Source organism: Saccopteryx bilineata, chromosome 8 (genome assembly GCF_036850765.1).
Source record: "Saccopteryx bilineata isolate mSacBil1 chromosome 8, mSacBil1_pri_phased_curated, whole genome shotgun sequence".
NCBI classification, from domain to species: domain Eukaryota; kingdom Metazoa; phylum Chordata; class Mammalia; order Chiroptera; family Emballonuridae; genus Saccopteryx; species Saccopteryx bilineata.
In genome coordinates, this window is record NC_089497.1 from 40,796,611 (window position 1) to 40,824,229 (window position 27,619).

The window sequence follows — 27,619 nt, forward strand, 5'->3', positions numbered from 1 at the left end:
GAACACTCAAGGGAAAGGGCCTTTTTTATGCACCAGCCTAATCCCTCACCTGTACTCAAGGATTTGTTCCTCTCAAATATCACTGATGTTCTCTTGAGTTACTTTTCCTTTTGAACACAAAACACCCCAGATCAGTGGTCTTTGTCCTCCTCCATTTTGCGGTAAACTTTTGTTAGGTTTATTACTAAAACAGAGAATGTGTCTGTTAATTACATCAGATCAGGCTGCCAGGTTGTTTGCTCAGATGTGGGCTAACAAGTGCTTGGTCTTTTTAATTCTTCTTTAAGTAAAACTTTTTTTTTCTTCTTTTTATTCCTTTACAGATTCCAGCAACACTATGGCAGAGCCTAGCCACGTGCAACAACAGCTGGATTCACAGCATGGTGGTTTAGAGGCAAGCTTTGCGGTGAACTCTCTGGAGAACGGTTCCCAAAACATGATGGAGAGCCTGAGCCCAAAGAAATATTCTTCCAGCCTGAGATTTAAAGCCAACGGAGACTATTCTGGCTCCTACTTAACTCTATCACAACCTGTGCCTGCAAAGAGAAGCCCTTCTCCTCTGGGAACTAGTGTCAGAAGCAGCCCCACCTTGGCCAAAATCCGGGGAAGCCAGCCGTTCTCTTGCGATGGGACCGACAAAACTATTTCCATGAAACCCCCCACTCCTTTACGCACTTCACCCTCCCTCAGTGGGTATTCCCGCGGGCGACCGGACTTTGATCATTATACTGGCCGGGACAGTGAAAGGTCCCTGAGGCTCTCAGAGAAGCCACCCTATTCCAAACACAGCTCCAGGAATAAATCCCATGACAATGTCTACTTTCTTGGAGGGCTGGAAGGCCGGAAGGCCTCGGGTTCCCTCCTGGCCATGTGGAATGGGAGCTCCCTCAGTGACACGGGCCCTGCTCCCATCAGCAGGTCAGGGGCTGCCAGCATGCCTTCCAGCCCAAAGCAAGCCAGAAAAATGAGCATCCAGGACAACCTGACACTTCAGTCCAGGTTGACCAGACACAAAGAGCCAGCCTCTGATAACATCAGTTTACGAACTAGGAAGTATTCGAGCAGCAGCCTGAGTCACATGGGAGCCTATAGCCGCTCGCTCCCCAGGCTTCACAGAGCCACAGAGCACCAGCTGACGCCTCTCAGTGTGCCTCTAAGAAACTCCCTGGGCAATTCCAAACGAACAAAACCAGGGGAAAAGGATCTACCTCACAGCATAATAGACAATGACAATTACCTGAATTTTTCTTCTTTGAGCTCAGGAGCTTTACCCTATAAAACCTCTGTGTCTGAGGGCAGTCCTTATGCAAGTTCCACCCTCAGCGTCCCCGGCAGTCCTCGCATGGCTCGGAAGATGCTTCTGGCCTCCACCTCCTCCTGTACCTCTGATGACCTTGATAAGGCTTCCTACTCAGGGACCCTGTCGGGTCATTCATTTCCTCCCATGGAGCCAGACAGAGCGTTTGTGGCTAGGCGGAACTTCTCTTGTGGATCTGTCGAGTTGGATGATGCAGATTTGGAGAGCCTCAGACAGTCCTCAGGAACTCCCCAGCCTGTCCTTCGGGAACGGAAAAGCAGCATTAGTTCCATTTCAGGACGTGATGACCTGATGGATTATCACCGGCGGCAAAGGGAAGAGAGACTCAGGGAGCAGGAGATGGAACGATTGGTAATCATCTGACTTGACCTCACTATTTCATTGAACAGCCTCTTGGAGACAAGCTCCAAGGGTTTATGTGGGTCTGCAGAATTTCCATGTGCCCCAGCCGTTACCCTACCTTCCTAAAATTTCTCCTGCTGACTCTCCTCTTTCCATATCACTATTATTAGTCACCTGTGGATATTTGGAAGTCCCACATGTGCCTAATGTTATGTTACATTGTTCTGCAGCGTTTTCACAGGTATAAATTCTTGAGAAACCTAACAAAACTAGTTGTGAATTTTACTGAATTTCTTATGCATTATAAACTTTTTCTTTAAGATTGTGAGGAAACACCAATTTGCATTATGTATTTCATCAAATTTACATATATATGATATGGCAGAAATAATCAGTGAAACTACAGTGCATGGGGATTTTTTTTTTAATTTTTATTTATTTATTTTAGAGAGGAGGCAGGGAGAGAGAGAGAGAGAGTGAGAGAGAGAGAGAGAGAGAGAAAGGGGGGAGGAGAAGGGGGAAGCATTAACTCCCATATATGCCTTGACCAGACAAGTGCAGGGTTTTGAACCGGCAACCTCAGTGTTCCCAGGTCGACACTTTATCCACTGCGCCACCAGAGGTCAGGCAGTGCATTGGGATTTAGGTAGCATTCTGTATAGTAAGTTGTCTGGGAAATTGAAAGATTGCCTAAATGGTGCTCAACCTTTTTTCTGCACTGCACACCCACACACATACCCTGTGCCCATCAGCCATTATCTCTTAGTCCATACAGTGACTCCCAACTGACATATTCAAAAATTATTTGACTTGTCTTACTTTATTTAAAATAGATTTATGCTTATTGTGGAAAGTGTTGAAAATAATGCTCTTTTCTTTTAAGCATAAGTTTTGTTTGTTTGCTTTGTTTATAGGATAAATAGCTGTCACAGATTATTTTGATTCATTAATGATGAATTGTGTATTTCTTTTTTTTTCTTTTTTTTTTTTTACAGAGACAGAGAGAATCAGAGAGAGGGACAGACAGGAACAGAGAGAGATAAGAAGCATCATTCATCAGTTTTTCATTGTGACATCTTAGTTGTTCACTGATTGCTTTCTTTTTTTTTTTTTTAATTTTTTTTTTTCATTTTTCTGAAGCTGGAAACAGGGAGAGAGAGTCAGACAGACTCCCGCATGCGCCCGACCGGGATCCACCCGGCACGCCCACCAGGGGCGACGCTCTGCTCACCAGGGGGCGATGCTCTGCCCATCCTGGGCGTCGCCATGTTGCGACCAGAGCCACTCTAGCGCCTGGTGCAGAGGCCACAGAGCCATCCCCAGCGCCCGGGCCATCTTTGCTCCAATGGAGCCTTGGCTGCGGGAGGGGAAGAGAGAGACAGAGAGGGAAAGCGCGGAGGAGGGGTGGAGAAGCAAATGGGCGCTTCTCCTGTGTGCCCTGGCCGGAAATCGAACCCGGGTCCTCCACACGCTAGGCCGACGCTCTACTGCTGAGCCAACCGGCCAGGGCTGATTGCTTTCTCATATGTGCCTTAACCCTTAACTGTGGGCCTTCAGCAGACCAAGTGACCCCTTGCTCGAGCCAGCGACCTTGGGCTCAAGCTGGTGAGCCTTGCTCAAACCGGATGAGCTTGCACTCAAGCTGGTGACCTTGGGATCTTGAACCTGGGTCCTCCACATCCCAGTCTGATGCTCTATCCACTGTGCCACCGCCTGGTCAGGCGAATTGTGTATTTCTTTAATGAGGGAAGCAGCAGGATTGGTAAAGCTGGTTTACAGAAATATAGGAGTATCAAAAGTATTTTAGTTACTGAAAGAAAGTATGCTGGAATAAGATTTCCGAATCATGGACCTAACTAGTTAATGCCCTATAGGAGAATACAATTGTAACTTTTGGATTGATTATAATGGACAGAAATCAATGGCATCTAAACAGGACAAAATTGGCTTGACATTTTAGCAAAGGAATCATTTGGATTACTCATAAATTAGATAAGTTAATGTCTATTCTTACAGAGTTTCCAAACGTCCTATATGTGATAGTGAATGGAAACAAATGTGTGTATCCTTAGAGAGTTAGATATGCCTTGGGTGGCTCTATTAGAGATGACCATTTCCTTTGTTAACTATATTCTTCAGAAATATATTTTTCATGGTCATAAAAAAGCATTGTATTTGGACTTCATTCATTGGCATAAGCCCAGAAGTTTAGTTAACATACAAAGGCCATGTTGTATATGGATAGCGAACCTAGCACTATACTGAACTGGACAACTATTATTAATGAAGCCAGAGAAATAACATCTCTCTGATCATTTATTAAGCAACCTAGGAGAGTATTTCAGTGGTTTCCATCACTCCAGAGATCTTACTCAAATGCTCTTACATACTTTTTTTTTTAGATTTTATTTATTCATTTTTTAGAGAGGGAGGAGAGAGAGAGAGAGAGAGAGAGAGAGAAGAGGGGAGAAGCAGGAAGCATCAACTCCCATATGTGCCTTGACCAGGCAAGCCTGGAGTTTCAAATCAGCAACCTCAGCATTCCAGGGTCGACACTTGATCCACTGCGCCACCACAGGTCAGGCCACTCTTTTGTTCCAAGGGTAGGAAACCAAACTTAAAATTAATTTCCACTAGGCCCTGGCCAGTTGGCTCAGTGGTAGAGCATCAGCCTGGCGTGCAGAAGTCCCGGGTTTGATTCCCGGCCAGGGCACACAGGAGAAGCACCCATCTGCTTCTCCACCCCTTCCCCTCTCCTTCCTCTCTGTCTCTCTCTTCCCCTCCCGCAGCGAGGCTCCATTGGAGCAAAGATGGCCCGGGCACTGGGGATGGCTCCTTGGCCTCTGCCCCAGGCGCTAGAGTGGCTCTGGTCGCAGCAGAGCGACACCCCGGAGGGGCAGAGCATCGCCCCCTGGTGGGCGTGCCGGGTGGATCCCGGTCCGGCACATGCGGGAGTCTGTCTGACTGTCTCTCCCCGTTTCCAGCTTCAGAAAAATACAAAAAATAATAATAATAATAATTAATTTCCACTAGGTTTCATCTTTAGCACTTATAAGTGTTGGTGAATTTCTCTTTCCTCTAAGGTCCCCCCAGCTGCTAAGGTTCCTGCCATTCCAGGAAGTGACCAACCTTCCTTATTGCCTGTAAATTTGGTGCCTTGCAAGCCACCAATAGGTCCTGGTTCAACTTCTTAGAAGAGCTTTGTGGGTACTGACTCCAAATATAAAATAAAAACTCTTTTTCCTTAATAATGAGCTTATCATTATCTGATGAAATATTTTATTTTTAGGCTTATTTTTTAAATATTACACTCTAGGTTTGGTTTGGCCTCTGTTGCTTAGTCTCTTTGTTTGATCATGTCCTAGTAATACTGAGGAGAGGTTCTTATTGAACGTCTGCAAGTAATGTGACTGCCACTAAAAAGCAAATTGTCTTAGAAAAAAAAATTTCCTGATTTCTGAGGGACCAAGCAAAACAAGATACCATATTAAAAGAATGTTTCATTTAAGTTGCAAAATCATAGTCAACTAAATTGAATATTACAGACAGATCAAGATGAATGCTAACACGTTTTCCCATCAGAAAATAGAACATTGAAAATAATACCAATAATTTTCCAAAACATTTATTTACATGTAAAAATTAGATTTCCTGCATCAGTTACATCAGTTCTATATAATTCTTATTCCTCTGTATCTTGGGTCATTCATTTAAGTCACCTATTTCTGCATTAAAAGAAGCCCTGAAAAATCTGATTTAGCTGCCTAGCACTGTTTCATAGTTGTCTACCTGATGTCAGCTCAGAAACCTCTACCCTTAGTCTATTCTTTGAACTATCAAGAGTGAAGAGTACCTGGTATAGGTCTGTTCCTGAAGTTCTGATACTATCTTTCTTTGTTAAAGGCACATTCTCGTTTATAACTTAAGCGGAGTCTTTAGGTAAGCATGAAAGAGAAGCAGAATTTACTGGTGAGGTTAAGAGTAAAAGGCCATGTTTAATCTATGGTCTGTTTAATAAACAGCAGCAAGAAGGAGTGTTAAAATCTTTTATCAGGGCATAAGACGATTGTCTTATTTAATCATTGTTTCCCCTGAGAATAGGAAGGTACCACAGAGAATAAATAGATTGACATATATCCAGGGTCTTTCTGTAAGTATGCAATCTCTAGTTTCATTTATGTTATTTTGCCTGTATAAAGTTAGTCTTAGAAAGGGTGAGTTTCTCATTTGATTTAACAAATCTTCCCATAGAATTCTTGATAGTATTGGCCTATTTATAAATAAGGGGCATGGCAAATAAACCTAATTATTTCTACCATTAAGGAATTAATCTTTGTGATTGCTCAGGGGTCCTCAGAGAAAATATAAAGATATTTTAGGTATAAAAGATATCTTGGGGAAAAAATGTTTTGTTTTTTTTTAATTTAGGGTATCATCTTGGCAAAGCAGAATCAAATATAACCAGAGATTTCATCACTTGAATAATATAGGATTGTGTATGCCTATGAACGATGAGTGTTTAAAGTTTGGTTGCCTAATAAGTGAAGTTAGGTTATTTTATAATATATAAGAAATCTTAAATCACTTAGAAATGAGAAACTTTTTTGTCATTTTAAATATGCAAAGATATGTCCCAGTTAGCACAAGTCACAGAGTACTACTCTTTTAGATACTGAAACATTGTAAGCACAGGCTGATTTTGACTAACCAGTGGTGGCACGGTGGATAGAATATAGACCTGGGACACTTAGGACCCAAGTGCAAAACCCTGACGTCGCTGGCTTGAGTGCAGGCTCACTAGCTTGAGCGCAAGGTTGCCGACTTGACCATGGGATCATAAACATGATCACTGGCTTGAGCCCAAAGGTTACTGGCTTGAGCCCCAAAGTCTCTGGCTTGAGCAAGAGGTCACTGGCTTGGCTGGAGCACCCCAGTCAAGGCATGTATGAGAAGCAATCAATGAATAAAGTGACTCAACTATGAGTTGTTGCTTCTCATCTGTCTCCCTTCCTGTCTATCTCTCTCTTTTTCTATGTGTTCCTTCTCAGAAAGTGAAAGAAAGAAAGAAAGAAAGAAAGAAAGAAAGAAAGAAAGAAAGAAAGAAAGAAAGAGTAAGCTGATTTCTCCAAGATCAGTGTGTCATTTCAGTAGAGATAACTGCATTTCAGTTTTACATTAATAGGGCACTTGTCATGAGTTACATTTTTTTTAAAAATAATTACTTCATAAATAAACCTATTAAATTTTTATAAATTTTGCCAACATTTTAACATTTTATTACATCTTTATAGACTTAACTCTTTACAGATATTATAAACCAAGTCAAATAAAGCTCCATTTCTGCAAACCTACAATTTATTTATTTTCATTAACTTTTGTTCTTCATCGTTTTCTCTCACATTCTAGAACAACCAGACACTTTAAGACAAAGGTACTTAACTTAAAGATATTGGAAATTATGTTTAAGCTGACACATCGCATAACATAATTACTATTGATATAGAAGGTTGGTTATCATTATAATTTTTAGTTGACCACAAATTTTATATTTTTCATAATCTTAAGCATCATATGCAAGTAATAATCTTAGTTTATCTTTTCAGTAAACTAATAATAACACCTAAGAAGTGCAGATAAACTAATCCCTTTATGATAAACCAAATCCACCCTATTTAAAAATGAAAGCACATTTGTATTATACTATACACTGATAAAATAAGGCAAAAACAGAGTTGTTTTTAAAATGAGATCATCAAATCAGTCTGACTTATATAAGCATTCACTTTAATTGTGTCAATTTGTTTTCTAAGGAAAAATGCTTATGAAGTCAGCAGTTTTGATGAAAAAGTTTTTTTTCTAAAAGAGGAACACATTAATATTATTCAAGTTTCATTTTATTTTCTAGAATTTGAGAAATGTTAGATTAATTTAAATGCTATTAAGTCTCTGTAAATAATCAGAAGCAAAGGTCCATTATTTTATTATTTTTTATTTAAAATTTTAATTTATTTATTCATAAAAACTAAGCCCATTATATAATAACAGAAATAGACTTTTCATGAGAAAAGATGGGAGGAGTAGCATTCTTACTAATTTTTTATTATCCTCAGGAGGTGGGAAATATTTCACACACGCACAGTGAGTTTCCCGCCTCATGTACAGAGACACAAACACATAAGAACTTAGGGCGTAAGTTGTACAGCTTCAGCTATAGATTACAAGTAAACACTAGAACACTAAATCCCACTGTTCCAGATCTCACCATACTGGTGACTCTCCCACTGGGCACAAAAATACTGTCCTTATTTGAACTTACAATTAGAAAAACAACCAACAAATGAAAACCAACAACAAACAAATATCCAGTCATCTTTCACCTGATCAAGACTAGATTCCAGTTCCACCAGACAGACCACCAAGTGGTCAGACCGTAAAGCCAGATTCCCAGTCACTGCTGCCACCAATGGGGATAATCACTATTAGATGTGTGCAAACCAAAACCCCGATCAAACTTGGCTGAGAATGAGAAACAAACAAAAGCGCAGAACAGGAAAACAAAAACCTTCATAGAATACGGAGTCAGTGAAGGTAAAGCTCTACTGCCACTTGGGATTCGCTGCAGGAGCCAAGAGACGCTGTGCCTGGGCTTCAGCCCACGAGTTATTCTTTCTTTTTTTTTTTGTTTGTTTGTTTTTGTTTTGTATTTTTCTGAAGCTGGAAACGGGGAGAAACAGTCAGACAGACTCCCGCATGCGCCCGACCGAGATCCACCCGGCACACCCACCAGGGGCGATGCTCTCTGCCGCGACCAGAGCCACTCTAGCGCCTGGGGCAGAGGCCAAGGAGCCATCCCCAGCGCCCGGGCCATCTTTGCTCCAATGGAGCAATGGAGCCCCGGCTGCGGGAGGGGAAGAGAGAGACAGAGAGGAAGGAGGGGGGGTGGAGAAGCAAATGGGTGCTTCTCCTATGTGCCCTGGCCGGGAATCGAACCAGGGTCCCCCGCAGGCCAGGCCGACGCTCTACTGCTGAGTCAACCAGCCAGGGCCGAGTTATTCTTTCTGAGTGATGCCGTCCACTTGGACATTTCACTGGGACCTCCACGTTGTCAAAGCATAATTTTCAAAAAGTCAACACAACTCTTACACAAATACAGAATGAGTAGATGCCAAAGATTTATAGAATTCATTAATGAGGAACTCAAACAGCATAATTTCTATAGTCTTTTTTAGCTTAGCTTTGGTTATAGGAGTGTTTCGTATTTTGTTTCTGAGTGGTTTTTTTTGTGTGTGTTTTTTTTACCAATCTTTATTTGAAAACTCAGGGTAATTATACTGAGTCTTAAAGACTGAACCCTAATTATGAAACTCCAAGGACCTATTAATGAGGCATAATAATTTTGGAGTCTACATTAAATAGTTTCCAACTGCTGTGCTATCTGAGATATTTAGTTTTTTTTTTATCATTTTTCTTTCTTCTTTCTTGCTCTCAGCTGCCAAACCTTGCTTTTGTCCATATGCCAGCCTTTTCTTTTCTTTTTTTTTATGATTTTTGGAAATAAGATATTAAGCCTTGTTTTATTATTTTTTTTTATTTTTTATTTTTTTTCATTTTTCCAAAGCTGGAAACGGGGAGGCAGTCAGACAGACTCCCTCATGCGCCCAACCAGGATCCACCCAGCATGCGCACCAGGGGGCGATGCTCTGCCCCTCTGGGGCGTCGCTCTGTTGCATCCAGAGCCATTCTAGCGCCTGAGGCAGAGGCCACAGAGCCATCCTCAGCGCCCGGGCCATCTTTGCTCCAATGGAGCCTCGGCTGCGGGAGGGGAAGAGAGAGACAGAGAGGAAGGAGAGGGGGAGGGGTGGAGAAGCAGATGGGCGCCTCTCTTGTGTGCCCTGGCCAGGAATCGAAACTGGGACTCCTGCACACCAGGCCGACGCTCTACCACTGAGCCAACCAGCCAGGGCCTTAAGCCTTGTTTTAAAATATTCCAAATTAAAAGTTACTAGGTGTATGTGGTCTTGAGAGGATCCTGTGTGCATGAAGTGTGTGTACTTCAGTTCATAGACATCAGGACATCTTTTAGGCTTGTCCGTGGTCATTAAATTTCCTAGTTCTGAGCTGTTTTCCAAGTAGGAGTAATGGAGGCTCTCTAGTGGGCTGGGCTGATTCTTTGTCAAGCAGATATGCCAGGAGCTAGAAAAATCATTGTGAAGTAGACAGCATTCTTTTATTAATCTCATTAGATACCTTCCCAAGTAAACAAAGGTAGTGAAGGCCATCTTGTTCTTCTTATGGTCTGGGACAGTTTAAGTCTTTTTAAAAAGAAAAGGAGAAAAATAATCCTAAAGAAAACCCTACTGCTGTTAAGAGCATCCATCTGCTTCCATTACTAAAAGCATCTGTGTTATTATGGAGAACCAGTGCACTCCCACAAATTGCTTTGTAGCAATCCAATATTTTCTTTCTGGTTGACAACAGTCATCTGTGGTGCCTCGATAAACAGTATTGTCGCCATTTAGAATGATGTAGGACCAAACCTGGTATTCATTTCTAAGACGTAATACGACGCCAGCTGTCATCAGGGATCATGGAGTAAGGTTTCCTAACTTTTTACATGCTCTACCATATTAAAGATAAAGGCTGGTTTTCTTTTAAGGCACAGATTAACATTTCCATGGTAGTTATTATTTGAATAAGTAAAATGTCTGGGTCAGTGATTCTCTACTGTTTGGAAGGTGGTTTGCAATAGCGTCTCTGAAAGCAGTTTATAACTAAAGAATGATAAGATGCGGGAAGCTGGGACTGTCAGTCTTGCTTAGTGCTGTATATCCACCTCCTCACCAGGTGACAAGGGTAATGGAAAGCATTGCATACATGTTTTTGGAAATGCATGTTTTTGATACCCATTCATGACATTAATTATGGCTTTATTTATTTGCTGTAAGTGGTCCTCTAGATCCCAGACATTTCAACCTTAAGTTTATGCAGTTAGTTTCAGGTAACAGTATAACTCTATACAAAATAAATAAATAAATAAAAATACAAGTATGTCAGCATAAATGCAAACTTTTTACTTCCAGAAACAAAGAAATTCTCCTCCAATTTTCAATTAAAAATGAAAAGATGGAAATAAGATACTTTCTTTATTTTAAAATTATATAGCATTCTTTGTAAAAAAAAAAAAATAGCACTCTCCAGGATCATACAAAAATCAAAGCTTGTGTACTGTTGAGTAGACCATAGATCTCTAATGTTTCTAAAATTAAGTAAAAGTATAATTGAGCTTATTTAAAGAGTTATGGAATTTTAAAACAAATATATATGTTGTCTAATCTTAAGGTGATAAAGTACAGATACTATAATATTTTAAAGACTAGAGTTTTAAATTTTTGTGTGTGTGTGTGTGACAGAAAGAAGGACAGATAGGGACAGACAGACAGGAAGGGAAAGAGATGAGAAGCATCAGTCCTTCTCTGCAGCTCCTTAGTTGTTCATTGTTTGCTTTCTCATCTGTGGCTTGACTGGGGGCGGGAGCTACAGCAGAGCAAGTGACCCCTTGCTCAAACCAGTAACCTTGGGCTCATACCAGTGACCTTGGGCTTCAAGCCAACCACCTTAGGCTGAAGCCAGTGACCATCAAGTCATGTCCACGCTCAAGCCAGATGAGCCCACACTCAAGCCAGTGACCTCGGGGTTTTGAACCTGGTCATCTGCATCCCAGCCCGACGCTCTCTCCACTGCGCCACTGCCTGGTCAGGCTAAGATTTTTAATCTTTAAAACAGATTTTATAATTCAGTTTTGTAATTAGGAAAAATTGTTTGGGAACCCAAGAACAGTGAGGATTGTCAGATGGAAGTTAGTCTGCTGCTTGCTGTGTCCACTTCAGTGACTCCTGACCTCAAAAGAAAAATTGGGGCATTCAGATATTTTTGTATTGTAAATTTGACAGCATTTCTTGGTTGGGTGGAGAATGAACAATGTTAAGAGAATGACTGTTGTTGCCTAGCCATAGTATTAACTTTTTTAAAGGAAAAACATGTTTGAAATATGAAGGCAAATTTAAGTTTTGAAAACTATTTTGTTCTCTGGTCTGACTTGAAAGGCATCTCCTTCCTGATGTGGCCCTTCCTCTTGCTACATCCTGACTATAATTTTAATTTTTAAAAAATAGTTGCACTCGTGGGAAGTGAGTCAGTTAAACTGCAAATGAGGTGAGTGGTTAGTTTTTTTTGAACCAAGTAAACTTGGTGGCTCAAACTTTTTAAAGGGATATTAAGAAATTATGAATCCTTTTCTACGTATATTCTGATTCAGAATGTCCATTATTACATCAATTGATTTAATCCTTAAATTCAGCAGAGCCTGACTTGTTTTTGTGAAGCCTTGCTGTACTCAGCTCTGGTGCTTAAAACAGCCAAGTCAGTTCTTTGCTGTTCTCCGCCTTCTTTCATTTTTATGCCTTGTTTGGATAGCTTAGAGTCTAGTGTGAGTCATAAATGGGAACCACATAATTTAAAATGTTCTTACGTTAAGAACAATGAAAAAAAGGTATGAATTTAGGTATAATATATTGGACAGCACAGGGTTAGATTGGTGATGCTATTTGCTGCCTAAGTAAGTATCCATTCTCTAAGCTGACTTTTGAATGTCTAACAAAATACAAGTAAACCTGTAACTAGTGAGTAATACAAAAAAGACTGTTATCTATGGTCAGATCACCTTGAGTCACTAGAAAATGAAGACTTTCTTAGTCTTTTACATAGCAAATTGCTGGCATATAAGTAGATGTTCAGTAAATATTGAAGCAATTAATCATTAGCAAATTAGGATTATCAGCTGTATACCCAGGTAACCTAGAATAAAAAGTTACCACATATTTTTCTTTCAATTAGAGAGCTAGGAGGGGTATGGAAAAAGAAAAAAATAGTGTTTAGCAATAATCTAGTGACTCTACATTGGAGAAACACAGAGCTAAAGTCTTAGAGTAATTCTGTGTTACAATAGGCTGTGACAGTTATTATTAAAAGCAGATTTTCTATATTTGAAAGCAAACCCTGGTTTCTTGTTACAGTGGCAGTACAAGCTATTGCCTCTTGATGGTGCCACACATTTAAAAATCCCTGCTCAGAACTGAGGGAACTGGACTCTGAATCTCTTAGCATAGCTTAACATTCCTGAGCTAAATGCTGAACTATAAAAGGTACTTTACACTAAAAAGAGGCTCCGTATGCCACTATGTTTGTTATGAAAAAAAGTCATTCTTTTTTAAAAATGGTAAGTCAATATACATGAAGACTCATTATTAAATAAGAAATAAAGCTTATAATTAAAATTAGTAGAAAAACATAAACTAGATGAAAATTCAAAATATATCTATACCAACAGATACATAGGAGTGGGGTGATTGAGAAAGGACTATTGATACTTTATAGGAAAAGTGATCTCCATATTTGTTGTCAGATTATTATTTTTAAGTTAAAAAACATTTATGGATCTATCATTTAAAAATCTCTCCTCAGATAATAAGTTTATGACTGTGCTGGTTAATTATTATGTTTGTCAAAGAAATTTGTAAATATGATATAAATGTTTGCTCACTTATAGTTTGCATTGGGTGTGGGGGACAGGCTGTAAGCAGGCAGGGTCATTACAGCCTAAGGCCATGATGGCGAACCTTTTTATAAACACCGCCCACTTTTGCAGTGCTGGTCAACCTGGTCCCTCCCGCCCACCAGGGAGTTCCAGCTTTCACGGTGGGTCAATCACAGTTCTGTTTGGTTGCTCTGCTACCGCCCACCATGAAAGCCGGAATGCCCACTAGTGGGCAGAAGGAACCAGGTTGACCAGCACTGCAAAAGTGAGTGGTTTTTATATTATAAAAAGGTTCGCCATTACAGGCCTATGGCTTAGATTTAAGACTAAGCCTTTACCACCCCTTTAATACTAAGATCTTTTTGAAACTAAGCTTTTCCCCACACCCTTAACTGTTGCATGATGTGGGGTGGTGCGCTCTTATGAGGAATCCCATTTATGCCTCAGATAAGTGACTTTGTATCAGAGACTTCCTTATTTGTATACTGGCTTAAAGGTTTTGATTTCTACACTATAAAATGGGGCAGACTGGGGGCTCGTGCTCTCAGTTCTTAAAATTAGCATTGCAGAGGAGAAGCAGCCAAGATGGTAGAATGCTGAAGGAGAAGCCAGATTGTGCAGAGTTTGTGCAGAGAGGAGTTGGGGAACAGAGGTGAATAAGGCTGGTGAGGTAGAAACCTTTGATTCTAGGAAACTCAGATGAGTCAGTGGCTTTGGGAGCCCTGAATGGAAAGGGAAGTGTTTTCCCACTGTGTGTATTTCTTGCCCACCAGGTGCAAGCTAGGATTAAAGGTAATGGCCCACCAGTTCTTAGCTTCGTTGTTTCATTACCATCTAACGAATCAAATGCAAACCTGCACGGGCCAGGCAGCTGTGATGGTGGCCATGGCTACTGGCCTTACATTTTACAATGTGAATTTTTCTTCCCCAATTCTAGAAAAGTGTATGGGAATATTTGCTAGGAATGATATTTTTGAAGTTAGAGCAGCCAGTTTTTAAGTCCAAAACAAGTATTTTAATTGAAACACATTCATCAGTTTTTCAATTGTACACTTTGGATTCAGCTGTCTCAAAATACTGGTTAAGACCAATAGAAAGCACATTTTTAAAAAAAAAGTTAATGTTTTTATTTTGAAGAAATTATAGTTTCATGTGCAATTATAAGAAATAATTCCAAGATCCAGTATACCCTACACCCAATTTCCTCCTGTCATGACATATTGCAAACTCTAGTACAGTATCTCAGCCAGGTTGTTGAACTTGCTCCAGTCAAGGTACAGAGTAGTTCTAACACCAGGGGGCTTTCTCCTGTTGCCTCTCTATAGCCACTCCCACTTTCAGCCTACCCCCATTTCCTCTTTAACCGTGGCAACCACTCATCTGTTCTTCATTTCAAGAATATTACATAAATATGATCTTACGGTATGTAACCTTTTGAGTTCAGCTTTCTTCACTCTGCGTAATTCTCTGCAGATTGAGCCGAAGCCTTGCATGTTGTGGTCCTAGTTGCTAGCTAATCTGCTGCCTTTTCTCCATGTTTCAGAGTCCTCGTATGTTTGTCTTAAGCATAACAAAATGGCCAGCTTTCTTAGCTGTACTTAGTGCTTCTTCCCAGAAGCAAAAGTCAGTGAGATTAGTGTTTCAAAATTCAAAACATCCAAGCATTTTGCTCTGGTGAAGTCTAAGTCCCTGTGAGAGGCAGACTTTTCTGTTGAGCCATGCTCTGTTCAAGAATTTCGGTTTGGGAAAATAGATGTTTCTCATTCAAAATTGCTGAAACCATATCCCAGCTCTGGGATTATAATTTAGATTTCGAGAAAAGACAATTTTGAAAAACTGCTAGGAAGAATTAAAATAAAGAAGATTGTCAAACATTTCTTTTTTTTAATTTTTTGATTATAGAATAACAGAGCTGCGATTTTGAAAGTCTCTTTTTCCCATCACATCACAAATTTGTCCTGGGAGAAAGGAAAATGTAATTACTTTCCTAACATCTCAAATAGACAAAGAAGACATGTTTTTGCATATTCTGAGTTTCTATACATAAAACTCGGTAATATGCTTTTTAAATGTTAACACATAATATTACCCATGCAATAATTTCTCATAAATAGTTATATCACGGTACTCTCAGTAGATATGAGATAGTTCACACTTTTTTTTTTTTTTTTTTACATATAGGCTTTCCTGCTTTTTATTTAACCAACTTTTTTATGATAAAAATGTTTCTTATACTTTTGGGGGATAGATTTTTTTAAGTGTTGAAGATTTAGCTTAATGTCTTGGTACCTCTCATGAATTAATTTTTATTGAAGAAAGTAAAATATTACATAAAATTCTAAAAGTATTTAAATGAATTGTGTGTTAAAGTATGTCTGTGGTCTTTGAAGAGAAATAAACAGTCAAAAAACCCTTTGGAACTTAATTAAACCAAGGTGAAAATAAAAGCAAATGACAGTGCTGTTGGACTTTTGTCCTGTTTTTTTAATTGTGGGGAACTATAGCACCATTTCTTTAACAGAAGGTGCTCAGGTACCTTGTAGATTTTCTTCTGAAACACTGTCCATTTAAGAGGAAAAATATCAGAAACTGTGGAAATTATGATTGTAGTGATCACATGAATTTCCTTTTTTTATAGTATTTTTGAGTCTATAGGGCATTATTTTTCCCCTTAAATTATTGAAGGCAAAAAATAAATAAACTTCCCCTTAAATAAATTGAGGCAATGATACTATGAAGTCATTTATAATCGGCATTTTCTTTCAAACGGTATCTTTTAGTATTTTAAGAATAGTTCACCTAGACTGACCAGGTGGTGGCACAGTGGATAGAGTGTCGGACTGGGATGCTGAGGACCCAGCTTCGAGACCCCGAGGTCGCCAGCTTGAGCGTGGGCTCATCTGGTTTGAGCAAAAGCTCACCAACTTGGACCCAAGGCCTTTGGCTCAAGCAAGGGGTTACTCGGTCTGCTGAAGGCCCACGGTCAAGGCACATATGAGAAAGCAATCAATGAACAACTAAGGTGTCGCAACTAAAAACTGATGATTGATGCTTCTCATCTCTCTGCGTTCCTGTCTGTCTTTCTGTATCTATCCCTCTCTCTGACTCTCTGTCTCTGTAAAAAAAAAAAAAAAGAATAGTTCACCTAAACTCAAATATTTTATAACAGTAAAATTTTTCATAAACCTTAAGCCTGCCAGTTGATTTTAAATAATTTTTATTTTCCAGTTATAGTTGACGTACAATATTATTTCAAGTGTACAGCCCACCTGACACCATGCATAGTTATTAGAATATTGACTATATTCCCTGTGCTTTATTTTGCATCCCATGACTATTCTGTAACTACTATGCCAGTTGATTTTAAACGACAAAATGATACAGAAAGGCATCAGGAAAAGGACTGAAATACAGAACAAGATCCTAGTTATATGGTCATTGTGTTACCGATTAACTTGTCTGCCTAACAAAGGCAAATAATAAAGTAGAAAAAGCAAGTTGAGAAGACATTATTAAATTAAAAAGTAACAGGATTAATTAAATCAAGTAATAGTATTTTAGGACATGTTTGTTGGAAATGAAAATAAAAATAAACATTACTTCAGCATATATATGTATTATGTATAACATATATATTATAACATTGCAAATTAAAGTATTAAATTTATTAATTAAATGTATTTAGTAAATTAAACATATACTTATATTCATACATTTTTAACATTAAAATTTTTAATTTTTTTTGGTTGAATTTATAGGGCTTACATTGGTTAATAAAATCATACAGGTTTCTGGCCCTGGCCAGTTGGCTCAGTGCATAGAGCATTGACCCAGCATATAGACATCCCAGGTTTGATCCCTGGTCAGGGCCCACATGAGAAGCAACCACCTGCTTCTCTCCCTCCTCTCTCTGAGTTCTTCTCTGGTAGTCAGTGGCTTGATTGATTTGAGCATCTCCAGGGCGCTTGAGGATAGCTCAGTTGATTCGAGAATCTGTCCCAGATGGGGGTTGCCAGATGGATCTCAGTTCAGGCACATGTGGAAGTCTGTCTCTCTATCTCCCCTCCTTTCACTTGAAGAAAAAAAAATACAGGTTTCAAGTGTACAACTCAGTAATACATCATCTGCATACTGCATTGTTCTCACCACCCAAAGTCTCTTAGTCTCTTTCCGGTCCCGTTTATCCACCTTTGCCCACTTCTGCCTCCTCTTATTCCCTTTCCCTCTGGCTATCACCATTTTATTGTCCATGTCTATGTGTCATATATACTTTTTATGCTTAATCCCTTCACCTTTTTCACCCAGCCCCTCAAACCCCCTCGCCTCTGACACCTGTCAATCTCTTCTATGTATCTATGCTTCTGTTCTAATTTGTTAAGTTACTTTGTTGATTTCAGAGAAAGACAAATACCATATCATCCCATTCACATGTGAAATTTAATCATACATACGATTATATGTATATGTATGGATATATATATATATATACACACACACATATTTAAAGTACAGGTTCTTTCTAAAATCGAGACACAGCTAGAAGTAGTAGGAGGTAAGAGGGTTTAAGGGAGATGTTGACACACTGGTGAGCAATAATAATTTTTTTAAAAAATAGGAGTGTGAGGAATTGATTTATGAAGTGAGATTAAAAGAACTGAATATCTTTGCCTGAGTATGTCCAAAGGCAGGATATGATAAGGTCCTCAAGTATTTAAATGATGCTTCCATAGGGCAAGGACACTGATGGTCTCTGCTGTTTCAGGTGGAGCCAGGGGCAGTGTGAAATAGAAACCTAAGTTTTATGTTAGGAGTGAAGTGTGTGCACTAAATAGGAGAAGGGATTTTTGGAGAGTATTTATTTCTAAAAGGTACTTTACTGGACTTAATGTGCTTTAGGGAATATGCAGGATGGGACAAAAGTAGGTGTACAGTTGTGAGTATGCGAAACAGTTTATTCTTATATTTATCAATTATGGTATTATTTTATACAAAACCCACTTTTTAAAACATAAACCCACTTTGTCCTACCCTGATGCTGCTCTGTATTTGTGGGGATAGAGGGACCAAATGGAAGTGAGAGACTGAAAATATTCCTTCCTCTCTGGGTTGCTATGGTGACTGAGCAAAGCTCTATTGCCAGGGATTTAGTCAACTGACCCATCACGTAGAAGGAATTTTGGGCATGAAGGATTTTTCTCTCCTTCCAAAATGGCAAAGGAATCCCATAGATTTGTGCATATTTTTATGGAAACATTTTGCTACATAACATTTTCCCTGCATTTCCTGTACCTAAAAACAACTGGGTATGGTCTTTAGGTTTGCTTGTTACCAGTATTGAGATGGTTCCCCAGGACCCACAAGACAATGATCTATTTCATCTCAAATTTTTGATGGAAACTATCTCTAATTGTGCTTTACAAACACTGAGCGCCAATATGTGACAGGCACCGATTTTAGACTTTTTTAGTATAAAGTATGTAAAACATTTTCATATATACTCTCTTTTTGAATTCTCCCAGAACCCTAGGGTAGGTGCCAATCTTGTCATCACTGTACAGACCAGGTAATAGAGAGGTTGAACTTGATCAAAACATCTGTGTAGGCCCTGGCCGATTGGCTCAGTGGTAGAGCGTCGACCTGGCGTGCAGGAGTCCCAGGTTCAATTCCCGGCCAGGGCACACAGGAGAAGCACCCATCTGCTTCTCCACCCCTCCCACTCTCCTTCTTCTCTGTCTCTCTCTTCCTCTCCCGCAGCCAAGGCTCCATTGGAGCAAAGTTGGCGTGGGCGCTGAGGATGGCTCCATGGCCTCTGCCTCAGGCACTAGAATGGCCCTGGTTGCAACAGAGCGACGCCCCAGATAGGCAGAGCATCGCCTCCTGGTGGGCATGCCGGGTGGATCCCGGTTGGGCACATGTAGGAGTCTGTCTAACTGCCTCCCCGTTTCCAACTTCAGAAAAATACAAACACACACACACACACACACACACACACACACAAAAAAAAAAATTCTGTGTAATAGGTGTGATAAGTACCGGGACTTCAGTCCAAATCCATGTCCTTTCCATGTAATCAAACTTAAGCACTTGGGGATTCGACCCTGAAAGTCCAGAGGTTCCATGGGGGAGAGAGGTCAGTTTACCTCGTGGTCATTAAAATACAAGATTACAGAGAGTGGCACCAAGCTTCCTTCATAAAAAGTCCTTGATGTCTTTCTTTCAAAGCACTTCTCCTATTTCTGGTGACTTCATTCCTAATTTTTCTGGAGAAGTGGAAGGTGCCCCTTCTCTTAGAGTGTTCCCAACCTGCATACAGACAGGACACACTGTTCTAGATTGTACAGGGCTGGGAATGATGAGGAGTGAGGTTTAAGCATTCGCAACTTCTTTATGCCTGGGCATGTGGAGGTGGTGCGGATATGAAGGAAAGTGCGGAAGTAGAAGAGTAGACACACTAAGTAATCTGATAAGGATCATTTATTATTATTATTATTATTATTTCAGTGGTGGTTGAATACATTTTCAGACAGGGGAGGCAGTCAATAGAGAAGACCTAAGAGTGGAGGAGAAGGAATCATTGGGATACCCCACAGGGATAGTGAGAAGGCATATGGGTGCAATGGTACAGGCAGAGAGCTTACTTAGCCTGAGGGACTTTCAGTAGATAATGTGTTATGCTTGCTTTGTCTCAGACACCATTCTAAGGCCAGCCATATATTGTATTATATATTTTAATCTTTTTGAATACCCTATACAGTAGATAACCCAGAAATTACCTGTTTTTTAACATGAAGGACTAAGTTCTGAGAAGCCAAATGACTTGCCCAGGGCCACTCAAGTAACAACAGAACCAGGATTTATGTACACGCAGTCGGGCTCTAGGGTTCATGTTCTTAACCACTATCATACAGTGAAGAAGGAGGACCAAACAGATGAAGATAGACACAGGAGGAAACTTTAGGGATGGCCTTGATCTCAGTCCGTGTGTTTGTGTATTTGAGTACATTGAGTATATTTTAGAAGCAGGTACTGAAAAATCACTGAGTGGTAAATGTTGTACTAGTTACTTGCATATGTTTTACTCTTCCTCAGTACACAGTTACCCATTGCAATGGATGGACAATAGATATATATGATGCAATATCCTAGTAGTAATCTGCATATAACAAATGTTTATCAGTCAACTAGTAGCTGTCACATTATTAGCGATTCACCAAATAACTTGTAGTCACCTTCAGGACAGATACAGTCACACAAAGCCATTACTCTGTCATTTCTCTTTCGGGCCTCTTTCCAGCTCAGCCTTTCTGATGAGGCTCACATGCATATCTATTTAAAGTAAGGATCGCAGAATAAAGGGTTTTCCTGACCCCAAGCCTGAACATGTACATGCTGGACAGACTATAAAATAAAATGTTCTTAGCTAGATATTAAACTGTCTTCCATAAAGATAATTTGTAAAACCAAACAATAAAAACTCCTTACTCATATATACAATTTCTTAATCAGATCATTTGTTCTAAGTTGAATAACAATACTAAGGCAGTGTTTGGGAAATGTGAAGGCCAATTAAAGGTCACTGTCTCCACAAATGACCACCTTCACTTAACACCAATTGCAAGTTCAGGGAGCTCCCAAAAACTTCATGCAAATTTAATAATTTGCTGGAAAGACTTACGGAACCCACTAAAAGCTATTATAGTCACAATTATTGTTTATTATACAGCCTTTCCCTGTAATCTTTGGTAAAGATTAGTCAAAGGAAAACACATAAGGCAGAGTCAGGAAGTTCCCAATGCAAAGCTACCACTTGCCTCTCCTGTGGATTCAAGGTGTATCACTCTACCTATATTGGTGTGTGTGATAAGTCACTGGAGTATTGCCAGCCATGGATGCTTACTTGAGCTATGGTGTCCCGAGTTTTTATTGGGACTTTATCACATAAGGCATGATTGATTGTCCACAGGGTTAGTCTCTCTCCAGGTTGACTGATACCATGTGACCCAACACTTCCACACTAAATCACATAGTTGGTCTTTCTAGCGGGGCCTGCCTCCACCCTAAGATTATGAGGTGCATCTAACTTTGACCTAAATAAAAACTCTCCTGTTGAATATGACACAGATTACCTTCTAGAAGCCAACAACAAAATCCAGACCTCTCTTTGGGTAAAGCCAGATAGATACTTTATGACATAGTTAAGTAACTGAGCTTGTTAAGCAGAAGAATCCCTACGTTCTTTATCTTTAAGTTTTGGGTCAGATACCTGCCTGATATTAAGCAAGGCTTATCAGGTATAATGGACTTCTGTGTGTGTGGAAGGGGATGGGGGGATGGGGAAGAAAAAAGAAAGTTTATCTCAGAGGCTTAAAACAACATAGGTCTATTTCTCCTTCACACTTCATGACTGGTGGGGTTGAATGAATGAAGCCTCTGCTCCACGTTTCCTCACTCAAGGTTCAGGCTGATGGAACCAGCACCCTTTGTTGCTCTGTCATGGCAAAGACAGACATATAATGAATCGTGAACTGGCTGTTCAGGCAAAAGTGACACACATTGCTTTTCACATTTCTCTGGCCAATGCAACTTTGGCAATCACATCTGATTTGGGGGTAGGGAAGAGAAGAACCATTTTATTGTGTCCAGAGAGAGAACTGATCTTAGGAGCCCCATTATTATCCCAGGGATTTATCTCTACAAACAAGGAGACTCACGTGAAAGACTTATGAACATCGCTAATGTTTCTCCTTTTGATTGTCCCACCTAATTCAGATGTGATAGTTTGTTTGTGGAATCCTGGAGATTTTGCTTACTTGCTCTCAGCCTGGCTCTTCTCATCTCTGACTCTTGCTGGTGCACCCTATGAATTTATTCCTAAAGTTTGTTTAGGACTTTTGGGAAGAAAGTTGGCCCATTTCTCTGAACATACTTCATCCCTCTTCCTATGAAGAACCCCATCTCTCTAGCCACGTAGTAGCTGCTGATTGCTGAGCATATTGTAATATGCCAGGATTCTGTGCCTTTGCTGACACAGTTCCTTTACAGAAATGCCCTGCCCAGCCTACTGTTCAACAAGCCACACAACTCGTTTATTCTTGAGGACTCAAGTTTGTTCTTCTGTAGTTTTTGTTTATTTCTTCACCATACGTGGATCCATACATTTTTTGTAAACATTTTATCGTTGTTTTCTTTCATTGATTAGCCATTTGTGCCTTCTATTAAAGTTTTGAGGGTAGTCCCTGGCTGATTGGCTCAGCAGTAGAGCGTTGGCCTGGTGTGTTGAAATCCTGGATTCGATTCCCAGCCAAGGCACACAGGAGAAGCGCCCATCTGCTTCTCCACCCTTCCCCTTCTCCCTCTCTATCTCTTCTTCCCCTCCTGCAGCCAAGGTTCCAGTGGAGCAAAGTTGGCCCAAGCGCTGAGGATGGCTCCGTGGCCTCTACCTCAGGCACTAGAATGGCTCTGGCCATAACGGAGTAATGCCCCAGATGGGCAGAGCATCACCCCCTGGTGGGCATGCCTGGTGGATCCCGGTCAGGCACATGCTGGAATCTGTCTCACTGCCTCCTCGCTCTAACTTTGGAAAAATACAAAAAAAAAAATGTTTTGAAGATAGGAATGCTGTCTTTTTTCATCTTTGTATCTCCAGCACATTATTGGGCATCAAGGAACTTAACATATCTGTTGATTTGAAGATTAGGGAGATACTGAATCTCTAGGGTACAGAGAAGTAAAGTCATACATATCAGTTGCAACAGGTCCTCTTAATAAAAAACAACCATCAAAGATTGACCCTCTGTTTTATGTAATAAATGACCCAATATATTTAATTATAACAGAAGGATTTTTTTTTAAGATTTCACCTGTGCTTAAGTATTGGCAATTGTTTGTCTCCGTAATTTATTTCTGCATGCTGTCTGCAGTCCTCTGGTCTGGACTGGTTGTAGTTGATTACCAGGAAACTGGATAGTTTTAGGGGATAGACAAGAACTGGGTACTGAGGCTGTGAGCTGCAGTGGGGCAATGCCAGACACATTCCTCTGAAAAGGAAAGAGAGCTCTGAGGTCAGAAAACGTACACTTAGCCCACAACTTAGTTTTTAAACCTGAAGGAAAGAAGTATACACCATTTTCTTCAGGTATATATTTCTTAAGATCTGTGTTCTCTTCAAAGTTTTCTCTGATAGATGGGGAGGAAAGGGAAAATGGAGCAGGAGGGAAAAAATAAAAATGCATTTGAAATCATTTGATTCAAAGTGACCTACTTTTTAAACTCTTGGTAGCATTGTTTTGGACTGTGTGGATGTTTCGGTTCTGTGCTGGTAGGTTTTCAGGAGAAGGTGCAGCAGAACGCTGGTTGGGAAAGGCTGCAGGAATTAAAGAGCTCAAAGAGGGGAGTCTCCCAGCTGAGCAGACAGCCAGGTGAAGCACCAAAGAAAATTGAGTTTCAGGTAGTTTACCCATCCTGGATTGTGCTTCATGTTCCAGCATAGTTATTAATAGTGCCCTCTTTGATTCTCAAGAGTGTCCTGGTCTGGAGAGGTCACCCTACTTTTAGGTCACACAGAGCGGAGAATATTGGTGTGATGAATAGGAAGGAACAAAGCTCTGAAGTGAAGAGGGCTCAAGGGACAATTATTGTCTGAGGGTAAATTCTATTCAGGGTTTTTTCCTTAAAAGGCTTCTTGTAGTGCTTTTATCATCGATTTATTTTCCTTTGTGCTGCTTTTATGATGCCAATGTGTCTCAGTGTTTCTGTATTCCTAATAGATTCATGGTCAGCAGTGGTTTGTATATGTGTGTGTGTGTGAAGAGGGGGGTGACAAGCCTGGATGGATTGGCTTGTGATTCAAGGCTAGACAGATTGGCTTGTGATTCAAGGCTAGACAGATTGGCTTGTGAATGGGGTGATAAGAACAGGGAGAAGCACATACCAGTAGACCAGACTTCCTGTGCACAGGCCTTTGAATGCTGTATTTCACTCTCTGAAATGGCATTCATCTTAAGGCTGAGATCATTTATTCGCTCTGGAATTAAGCAATAGCGCTGGCAGCAAAAGAAACTATTTTTGGAAGGCGATGTGGGAGGACTTTTGCTATGTGTTACAGGCTAGGCAGAGTATTTTTTATGCTTTTGAAGACCATACTTTAGTGCGCTGATAAATGGATATTGACAACTTTCAGAAAATACCAAATATAATTAATGTCCAGGCTAATGTATACACACTATGATCTAGAAAGATTAATAAAAACTGGCCCTGGCTGGTTTTGCTCAGTGGATAGAGCACCAGCCCAGCATGCAGATGTCCCCAGTTTGATCCCTGGTCAGGGCACACATGAGGGGTGACCATCTGCTTCTCTTCTCCCTCTCCCCCTCTGGCAGCCAGTGGCTCATTGGTTCAAGCATTGGACCCCCAGCAGTGAGGCTGGATCGGTTGATTCGAGCGTCAGCCTCAGGCACTGAGGATAGTTTGGTTGATTTGATCATTAGTTTCAGATGGGGGTTGCCGGGTGGATCCCAGCCGGGGCGCAGGCAGGAATCTGTTTCTCTATATACCCTCCTCTCACTTGAAAAAAATTAGTAATAACTGAGTATAGATGCTTCAACTTAATTTACCTGAAAGGTAGAAAAACAATTTTCTTTGGAGATTACCCTCCAATGCAGATGCTATTGGGAAGGGGGAAAATATAACATCTTGTTCCTAGCCCCTTCCTCACACATTCCCTGGCAGGTTGTTTTTTGTATATTCCCATGTAGACTTTTCTAGATTATTGGAGAAGTTTAAAATAAGACAATACATGCTGAGAACTGTCACACACACACACACACACACACACACACACACACACACACACCCCGCCTCCAGCAATCCTACCGCATAAAGCCGAGGTGGGTAGGGCTTGGCAGCTGGCGGCAGCTGTGGAGATAAATAAGCCAGCACCAGGACTCCTGGATGAGCGGGGTGCAGCGGAGCCGGGATGAGGTTGTGTGGCTCTGAGTGCCTGCGGTTGGAAGAGGCCGTGAAAACGCAGCTACAGCTGGAGTCCAGAAGTTCAGACATCGGGGAGGTGGGGGTTTACAGCGACCAGTTTAATAGTGCTTTTGCTCAAGCTATTGCATTTTTGAGGGGGTTAGAGGAGTGCTTTAGAGGACAGATAAAAGATACAACTTCAGTTACTTTCATCTCATCATTTAATGAATGTATTTAATAGAAACCAGGGAATTGTGTTGCTCCGCACCTATTGGACTTTTCTATTTGATGTTCTTTTGACTACTAAAGAGCGAGCTACCGTCAGAATTTTTGTCTTGACAGAATTGCTGCAATTAGAAATTGAAAACAGCGGCGCAGTGCTGTTTAAAATTTTTCTATTTTGTTACCGATAACCAGTTTAGAAAATGCTTTTCTCTAGAAGGCTTTTGAATTCCCTCTTCAATGTGGTAGATGTTCTCACAACAGATGCTTTTTGTTACTTTTTTTTTTTCTTTCCACTTAGGCATTAGAATTAAGGTGAAGATGTTGAGATTCCCCAGCCCAAACAGTGCTGTCTTGGTTTATGATAAGCATTTTGTAAATTATATCCTGTTGTTCACAAATACGCAGTAACTTTACTTAAAGTCACAAATCGTACTTATCTACTTATTTTGCATAGGGAGTTGGTGAGTGTCGATTAGTGGTACCTTTCTATATATCAGTGGCCTATATATTGATTTTTTTTTTTAAGGCAAATGAACTACCACCTTATTTTCCAGTTACGTGAGTCAAAGATTTAATGATCTCAGAATCTGAAATATGTCGCTATCTTTCTGTCTGGGCACAATGTAAAGTGTTCTTCATTTCCACACAACATTCCCACCTCTTTATCATTTCAGTTAATCATGTCAGAAATTGGTGGGAAAATACCTTTACACGGTAACAAGAATAAAAAGTCATTTTGAAAACTTTGAAGCATTTCAAGAAAAAAATGAAGATCTAGTTATGCCTTTTAAATTTAAAAATTCTTAAAGTCACCTATTTCTTTTTGTGTGTCTAACAGAATAATATTTCTATAGAGATTGATTTTAAGGACAAATATTAAGTCGATAGTGATGAAAGACGTAGGTATTGTCGAAAGTGGATAGATAAGTACTAGGGAGGAAGAAAGGTAAAGATTTTTAAAAATGGAAATTAAAATAAAAGTTTCAAATATTTAGAGAATTGACAAATCAAGAAAAGACTTACTGAGCGCTGCCATGTGCTACGGTTAGTACTGGAATCTATAGGCACAGGGCACAGCCCGGAACTGAGTTTGGGAGGAAAGTGAGACATTGTTAACCCCAGTGTCATCTGGATCCTGAAATGTGTCCAGCAGAGATGGTGGGAAATTATCACCAGCCAAGTGTCTGTCTGTCTCTCTGTTTATGTGTGGGGTGAAATTACCAGTGGTCCCAGCCTCTTCAGTCTTTCTGTCTAGAGTTGGCTCTGTTGTCACAGACTCACTGGCCTTCCCCTCCCCTCTGTGTTTTAGGAGAGACAGCGCCTGGAGACGATCCTCAGCCTTTGCGCCGAGTACACAAAGCCCGACAATCACTTGTCCGCCAGCACCACCACCACCGTGGCAGATGTGCAGAAAATCAATAAGGAGCTCGAGAAGCTGCAGCTCTCCGATGAGGAGTCTGTGTTTGAAGAAGCCCTGGTGAGCCCCGATGTCAGATACAGGTGCCACCAGAAAGGCTCCAGCCACGATGCAGACTCGGCAGCCTTCGGGAGCCTCAGTCAGAGCAGTGCCAGCTTCCTTTCCCCCAGGAGCGCCATGAACGAGGAGCTGCTCAGGGACCTCGCCAGGACTCCCCCACCACCCCCCTCTGCCTTTCTGAAAGCTTCCGAGGCCACTTACTTAAGTATCCTACCAAAGGTAAAGGAGGCAGAGACTGGGATGGAGGGCCTAGGACAGTTGCATCTGCCTTGGCCTAGAGATTAGAGGCTTTGTCATGCTGGTTTTCCAAAATGTTTTCCTAAAACTTCAATTGAAGAGGTAACTAGCAAGGCATAGCAAATTAATGTTTACTATAAAGTAATAAATTTGCACTGTAAGAAGTGTAGCAGTTCACAAAAGTAGGAAGGTTCCCCTTCATTCTGTCCCTTCTGAGTTATACACCTGAGAGATAAACACAAAGTGTTTTACATGCTATCCTAATATTTCTGTGCATATATCACTATATACTATTGACATAGACATACACAGTGTTCTTTGCCCCCCCCCAAATGTTTGAATATCTTTGCATATTAGTATACACAGCTTTACCTTATTCATGTCAATGGCTGACTAGTGTTTTATGTTTGGAAATTCGCCTACCTGTTAAAGTTGTTTACAGTTTTTGGCTAAGAAAACT

General features: G+C 40.5%; 1 protein-coding gene across 6 annotated transcripts in view; it reads left to right on the plus strand.

Moving 5' to 3' along the window:
- PHLDB2 (pleckstrin homology like domain family B member 2) overlaps positions 1-27,619 on the plus strand; it is a 268,804-nt gene that overhangs the window by 169,729 nt on the left and 71,456 nt on the right. For all 6 annotated transcript variants that reach the window (XM_066240765.1, XM_066240767.1, XM_066240769.1 and 3 more), the window contains 2 exons: positions 324-1,669; positions 26,755-27,141. In XM_066240765.1, coding sequence (XP_066096862.1) covers positions 324-1,669; positions 26,755-27,141 — 1,733 coding nt within the window. The remainder of the gene's footprint in view (positions 1-323; positions 1,670-26,754; positions 27,142-27,619) is intronic.